The 7574-nt window shown below is 42.7% G+C and overlaps 1 protein-coding gene across 3 annotated transcripts in view; it reads right to left on the bottom strand.

Annotated features, from left to right (window-relative positions):
* Positions 1–4779: 4779 nt before the first annotated feature.
* The window catches only part of LOC122933694 (zinc finger MYM-type protein 1-like), a 32249-nt gene continuing 29454 nt past the window's right edge, over positions 4780–7574 (bottom strand). Inside the window, exons 2-7 of one of the 3 annotated variants that reach the window (XR_006388557.1) lie at positions 5837–5964; positions 5627–5754; positions 5417–5544; positions 5207–5334; positions 4996–5123; positions 4780–4900 (exon numbers count right to left, since the gene is read on the bottom strand). Coding sequence is in view for 2 of the 3 variants with exons in the window: in XM_044288686.1 (XP_044144621.1) it covers positions 6301–7545 (1245 nt within the window). In the remaining variant the exon portion in view is untranslated. Of the gene's footprint in view, positions 4901–4995; positions 5124–5206; positions 5335–5416; positions 5545–5626; positions 5755–5836; positions 7566–7574 lie in introns of those variants that run through there. The other 2 variants (XM_044288686.1, XM_044288755.1) reach the window with 2 other exon arrangements.

Genomic DNA, 7574 nt, shown 5'->3' with positions numbered 1-7574 from the left:
TATAACCTAGTCAGGGTCAGGGAAGGGGATGAATGGAAAACGGCCTTCAATACCCCTGAGAGTCGTTTTGAGAATTTGGTTATGCCCTTTGGTTTGATAAATGTTCTGGCCGTCTTCCAACATTTCATGAACAGCATTTTTTAATGGGGAAATTTGTACTGGTGTATCTAGATGACATTTTGATTTTTTTTCTCCTGATTACAAGACTCATCGGGACCACCTACGTCAGGTCTTGCTGATTCTGCGGGAGAATAAATTGTACACTAAACTGGACAAATGTGTGTTTGCGGTTCCAGAGATTCAATTTCTTGGTTTTCTTCTCTCCGCTTCTGGTTTTCTGAGAAGGTCCGCGCTGTGCTTGATTGGGAGCTTTCTGAGAATCAGAAGGCGCTGATGCGGTTTTTGGGTTTTGCCAATTATTACAGAAAGTTCATTTTTAATTATTCCTCTGTTGCTAAGCCACTCACTGATATGACTAAAAAGGGGGTAGATTTTTCCTTGTGGTCGGTAGATGCGCTTAAAGCCTTTTCTAGTATCAAAGACAGTTTTGCTTCCGCTCCCATTTTGGTACAACCTGATGTCTCTCTACCTTTTATTGTTAAGGTGGATGCTTCTGAGGTGGGTGTGGGTGCGGTCTTATCTCAGGGTCCCTCTCCTGCCAAATGGCGACCGTGTGCCTTTTTTCAGAAACTCTCCTTTGCAGAGAGAAATTACGAGGTGGGAGATAGTGAGTTGTTGGCCATCAAATTAGCTTTTGAGGAATGGCACCATTGGTTAGAGGGAGCCAGACACCCTATTACCGTGTTTACCGACCATAAGAATCTGGCCTACTTGGAATCGGCCAAGCGTCTGAACCCGAGACAGGCCAGATGGTCTTTGTTCTTTTCTAGGTTTAACTTTGTTGTCACGTTCCGCCCTGGGGTTAAAAATGTGAAGGCGGATGCCCTGTCACGTTGTTTTCCGGAATGGTGGAACTTTGAAGACCCGGGTCCCATTTTGGCTGAAGGGGTGTCGTCTCTGCTCTTTATCCTGATTTGGAAGCAGAGGTTCAGGCAGCCCAGGCAGAGGCTCCTGATCTTTGTCCTCCTGGGAGGTTGTTTGTGCCTCTCGCTTTACGACACAAGGTTTTTAAGGAGCACCACAATACTGTCCTTGCTGGGCACCTGGGGAGTAGAGCCACAGTGGATCTCATTGCTCGGATATTCTGGTGGCCGGCTCTTCGTAAGACAGTTGAGGGTTTTGTGGCAGCCTGCGAGACCTGCGCTAGTGCCAAGGTCCCTCATTCACGACCATCGGGTTCTCTCCTCCTGTTACCCATTCCTTCCCGTCCTTGGACGCATCTGTCCATGGACTTCATTACGGACCTGCCTCGTTCCTCAGGGAAGTCTGTGATCCTGGTGGTAGTAATTGGTAGTAATTTAGCAAATTGGCGCATTTCATTCCCTTTCCTTGGTTACCCAATGCTAAGACGTTGGTGCAAACGTTTGTTGATCACATTGTTAAACTGCATGGCATTCCTTCAGACATCGTTTCTGATAGGGGCACACAATTTGTTTCCAGATTCTGGAAGGCCTTCTGTTCTCGCTTTGGGATTCGGATGTCATTCTCTTCTGCTTTTCACCCGCAGTCGAATGGTTAGACCAAACGAGTCAATCAGAATCTGGAGACATATCTGCGCTGTTTTGTGGCTGAGAATCAGGAGGATTGGTATTCTTTTTTGTCCCTTGCTGAGTTTACTTTAAATAACCGTCACCAGGAGTCCTCTGATAAGTCACCATTTTTTGGTGCATATGGGTTTCATCCACAGTTTGGGACATTATCTGGAGAGGGGTCTTCTGGTTTACCTGATGAGGAGAGATTTGCCTTGTCTTTGTCATTTATTTGTCAAAAGATTCAGGGTAATCTGAAGAGGATGAGTGAGAGATATAAGCGTGTGGCAGATAAGAGACGTGTGCCTGGTCCGGACCTGAATGTGGGTGATCTGGTGTGGTTGTCTACAAAGAATATCAAACTGAAGGTTCCCTCCTGGAAGTTGGACCCTAAGTTTATTGGGCCTTACAAGATCTTGTCCGTCATCAATCCCGTTGCCTTCCGTCTTGATCTTCCTCAGACTTGGAAAATCCATAATGTTTTTTGCAGGTCCCTATTAAAACCTTATGTCCAACCCACTGTACCCTCCTCTTTACCTCCTCCGATTGTTGTTGATGGTAATCTTGAATTTCAGGTCTCTAGGATTGTGGATTCTCGCATTAGCCGGAGTTCTCTCCAGTACCTTGTTCATTGGGAGGGTTATGGTCCTGAGGAGAGGATGTGGGTCCCAGTGGCGGACATTAAGGCCACTCGTCTCATCAGGGCTTTCCATAGGTCTCATCCTGAGAAGGTGGGCTCTGAGTGTCGGACTCCACCCGTAGAGGGAGGGGTACTGTCACCACCAGTTCTGTGACAAGGTGTGGCAGACGTTCTTCTCTACCTCTTGCATGATGTTCTTTGTTTTGGTTTCACTTTCTCATCTCCTTTCCTTCTTCCAGGTGTCCTTTTGTATTCCCTGCCATACTGCCTCACTTTGCGGTTTACACTTTTTCCTGGATGAGGTGTTCACTGCTGGAGGATGCTGCTGCTGCTGCTGTTTGCTCAGATAAGTCCTTTCCTTTATTTGTGTTTCCTTGCTGGGTTGATTCTAGGTGACCCTGACTCCGTCCGTATTAAGTGCAGGGAGACAATGGTTGTGACCCCTCACTATTATAGGGTTTTCAGGTGTCACACAGTCTTAGGTACGTGGGCATGAGATCGTCCACCATTGAGACCCTTGCATGGGCACAGCAGTCAGGGAGAGCTCTTAAGGTTTTATAGGGCTCACCCATATGCTCCTTAGTTTGGGATCAAGCCAGAGGTTTATTTATAAGTTCTAGCTATCTGCAACATCATCCGTGACATGCGGTCACTGTAAAAGTCACTGTTAAAGAGGTGGTCACTGTGAAAGTCACTTTTAAAGAGGCAGGCACTGTGAAGGTCTCTGTTAAAGGGGCAGGCATTGTGGAAGTCACTGTTAAAGGGGCGGGCACTGTGAAGGTCACTGTTAAAGGGGAAGCCACTATGAAGGTCACTGTTAAAGGGGTGGTCAATGCTAAAGGGACGGTCACTGTTAAAGGGGCGGGCACTTGGATGTCACTGTTAAAGGTGCAGGCACTGGTAAAGGGGCGGACACTGTGGAGGTCAATGCTAAAGGGTCGGCCATTGTGGAGGCCAATGTTGAAGGGGCGGGCATTGTTAAAGGGGCGGGCACTGTGGAGGTCATTGTTAAAGGGCGGGTACTGTAAAGGTCACTGTTATGGGGGAAACTGTCGACATCTTTTTACAACACACGGAAACATGAAATAGAATAAATATACCCATGCGAATCTGGATCCCTCTGCTAGTACTGTATAATAATGAGAGTATGCCCTGCAGGATGTGTGTAGACATTAATACAGCGCTCAAGCCGTCTGCCTGTTGCGCTTTCACAATATAAAGTGTCAGCTCAGCAGGGCCGGTGCCCTGTGATATGTATTGGTGGAAGACAATGGGGGAGATATATCAAATTGGTGTACAGCCAATCAGATTCCACTTTTCATTTTTCAGAGCTTTGGAAAATTAGAGGTGGAATATTATTGGTTGCTATGAGCAACTAAGCCAGTTTTCCTTTACACCAGTTTTGATAAATATCCCCCAATGTGTGAAGTATAAATAGGGAGGCTGGGTGCTACCAGCCCACTTCATAATAAGAGGTAATCGGCCCACCAGAAATTGTCCTGATGCATTGAATTGCCAATCCGCCCCTGCTACTTGATCAGCCAGATCCTACAGCAGTAAAGTATATGGTTAGATAGCCATACTTTGAAAAGTGGAACCTTGGCACTGCAGTTGGCCTGTCACAGACTAAAGAGAGGTGCAGAGTGTATTGAATTTTACTGTTCTTTACCAGAGACCCCCTCCAAGACTTTTTTGACAGTCATTTAAAAATGTTGACTCAGTATGATCAAAAATAGTAAACTGAGTAATACTTAACTTATTGATCCTCAGATGCTAACTCAATCACTGGCTGCAGTGGTGACCTACCACAGTCGTTGATTGGAGTGATCATCTCCTGAATGTGTAGAGGAACCAAAAAGAGACTAGTGAGGGTCTATGAAGTGTCAGAACAGAAGTGGCAGGTGGATGGGGGGTTAGTAAAGTGTATATGTTTTATTATTTTACACCTCATGGAGCCAGACAATCACTTTAACTAGTCAGTTCATCAGGTTGCAGTACTCAGTACCTATTGGCAGCAAGATGCATTAGGTTGGAATGGAGAGTAGCCAGATGGAGCCATAAGTCAGGCTGTGGCAGATCAGCCAGGAATGACAAATCCAGAGGGCGTACTGGAGGGAGATTCAGGAGGTAAAAACAGAAAGGCAAATGGAAAAGGATCAAGGAGTAGGACAAAAGCTGGGTGAAAACAAAGGCAGGCAATAGTTTATATGCAGACTAGAAGCAGGGTCCAGAAGCATGAATTGACAATCAGACAAGGGAAAGGAGACCCTTAGCAGTTAAAGTAGGCCACCAGAATTGGTTTGCATCTGCTTGCCATGGGATAGCAACAGAGGGTACCAGTGGCGTAACTAGAGTTCTATGGGTCCCAGGGCAAACTTTAAATTGGGGCCCCCCCGCCAAGACTCCACCCCCGCCAAGACTCCACCCCCGCCAAGACTCCACCCCCTCCCGGTTTGAAAGTGTTGTAGTTGAATATTAAATAGAAGGAGATAGGGGTTTTAATTTTTTAATGTTACCATATAAAATATAGAAAAAAATGTTAAAAGCGTTCCAGAACAAAGATTCTCCACATAAGGCATAAAGCTTCTTGACCCATATCTTGGTAAATCACCTACAATTAAAAAATATAATAATCACAGAATATTGGCTGTCAGTTTGGTGCCTAATTAGATAAGAATTTCAAATATAATAAATTTTTTTACTTACTGAAATTTGATTGTGAATAAGTACGAGTTGTGCTTCTTAACAAGAACAGAAATCCAAATAAAACATCAAAATTAACCAGCCAGGTCCAACGAGGAGGCATCAAGTAGAAAGGAACCAATTTGTTCTCACTGTAAGAAAGGAGATGGTAGCATTTATTAAGTGACATAATTAGATATGTTAAATATAAAATTATATACATTTTTTTACTTACCAAAATTTGAATGTGAAAAGGAACGAGTCATGCTTCTTAACCAGAACAGAAATCCAAATGAAACATCAAAATTAACCAGCCAGGTCCAACGAGGAGGCATCAAGTAGAAAGGAACCAATTTGTTCTCACTGTAGGAAAGGAGATGGTAGCATTTATTAAGTTGCATAATTAGATATGTTAAATATAAAATTATATAAATTTTTTACTTACCAAAATTTGATTGTGAATAAGCACGAGTTGTGCTTCTTAACCAGAACAGAAATCCAAATGAAACATCAAAATTAACCAGCCAGGTCCAACGAGGAGGCATCAAGTAGAAAGGAACCAATTTGTTCTCACTGTAGGAAAGGAGATGGTAGCATTTATTAAGTTGCATAATTAGATATGTTAAATATAAAATTATATACATTTTTTACTTACCAAAATTTGATTGTGAATAAGCACGAGTTGTGCTTCTCAACCAGAACAGAAATCCAAATGAAACATCAAAATTAACCAGCCAGGTCCAACGAGGAGGCATCAAGTAGAAAGGAACCAATTTGTTCTCACTGTAGGAAAGGAGATGGTAGCATTTATTAAGTTGCATAATTAGATATGTTAAATATAAAATTATATAAATTTTTTACTTACCAAAATTTGATTGTGAATAAGCACGAGTTGTGCTTCTCAACCAGAACAGAAATCCAAATGAAACATCAAAATTAACCAGCCAGGTCCAACGAGGAGGCATCAAGTAGAAAGGAACCAATTTGTTCTCACTGTAGGAAAGGAGATGGTAGCATTTAGTAATTATGTTAAGTATTTTTGATGTTGGTAACATCTGCCTTCTTTTTGATATTAAGCTTTTGTTGTGCAGAAACCAGTGCTGTATTCAAATAGTTCAAAGGCGGTCGTTGTGTTTTAGAGTCTAACAACATCAGAATTGTTTATTAATCTGCATCATTGTTACCAAAAAGAAGGCAGCTAAAATAGAACCAAACTAGTTAACTGTTTAGTACAACCAAAGTTGAATAAATTGAACTGGGTTAGTATGAACTTTGATAATATAACTCCCTGTACCCAACAAACTGCTCACTTACGCAAAATACATATTACTAGAAGTTGCGCCGTCTCGCTTTAGACTCAGCAAATTTGTCAACAATAGCTGGAATGTCCAGTTTTCTTGCTCTTTCATTCTCAATGCTTAGAAGGGCAAGGCCAGAAAGCCGTTGTTGTGACATGCTGTTTCTCAAGTAATTTTTAATCAGAGATAATTTGGAAAATGATCTTTCTGCAGATGCCACCGTCACTGGTAATGTGAGGAAAAGTATTAAAGCTGTACATACATCCGGTAGGGTAGATGACAAAGCAGCATTGTCAATTATAAGCAGGTGTGCCAAATCTTTAACTGTGTGGAGCTCAGAGATCTCATTTTGCAGTGCGCTCCGAAAACTAACCAATTGCCCTGCGAAATCGGAAGATATGTCATCTTGGTAATAATGCTGAAATTGCAGTGCAGCTTGAAACAAGTTATCCTCTGATTCAGTCGCCAGCACACGTGGCTGAATGATCCGAAATCTTTCAACTACAGTGTTCATGCTACCAAATCTGCTTGATAACTGGGATGTTATTACATCTAAAGTAGCATAAAAAATAGTAGTTTTAAATCTCTTCTCTGGGTCTTGCAGTCTTTCGTCCAAACATAGCTCCCCACTATGGCGCTTTACTTTGGGCACTCTTTTAATTACAAACATTGCAGGAATTCCCCACTTCTCAGCAAGTTTGATAGCTGTTGTTTTAGCATCTTCAAATTGCTTCCTGTAGCTGCTAAGAGCTTCAATGGCATTATGAATTAAATGGGCTGCATTGCACAGATCCATATGTTCTGACTGCAGAACCTTTGATATTGCATTTATATGCTCCAGAACTTTACTCTGTAGAACAAGTAGGAAGACAAACTCAAAAGATTCAATTTTATTCCTAAGGACCCTGGCCTCTTCCCTCTCTTTACTTTTGGTCGAAGTCAATATTAATTTAGACAGTGCTTTAAGGACATCAACAAACCGAAAGCGTAGGGCAAGCAGCGAGTCATAACGGGATGACCATCGTGTTGGGCACAGTCTTTTTAGGGTCACAGAGGATTCAGTGGTTAGTGACTGAAGAACAGACCATCGGGTGATACTTTCTCCAAAAAAAACATACAAACTCTGTATCACCTCAAAAAATCTTGACACCTCAGGTACGTGGCTCACGGCATCTTGTAGAACTAAATTAAGGTTGTGGGCTGCACAGTGAATGTACAAGGCATTTCTTTCTTTCTTTTGAATGCGAGTTTGAACACCCGAGTATACTCCACTCATGGTGGCAGCACCATCATAACCCTGCCCCC

Source organism: Bufo gargarizans, chromosome 1 (assembly GCF_014858855.1).
Source record: "Bufo gargarizans isolate SCDJY-AF-19 chromosome 1, ASM1485885v1, whole genome shotgun sequence".
Taxonomy (NCBI): Eukaryota; Metazoa; Chordata; class Amphibia; order Anura; family Bufonidae; genus Bufo; species Bufo gargarizans.
The sequence above is the reverse complement of the archived record's forward strand: the minus strand, read 5'-3'. Positions and strand labels throughout refer to the sequence as shown.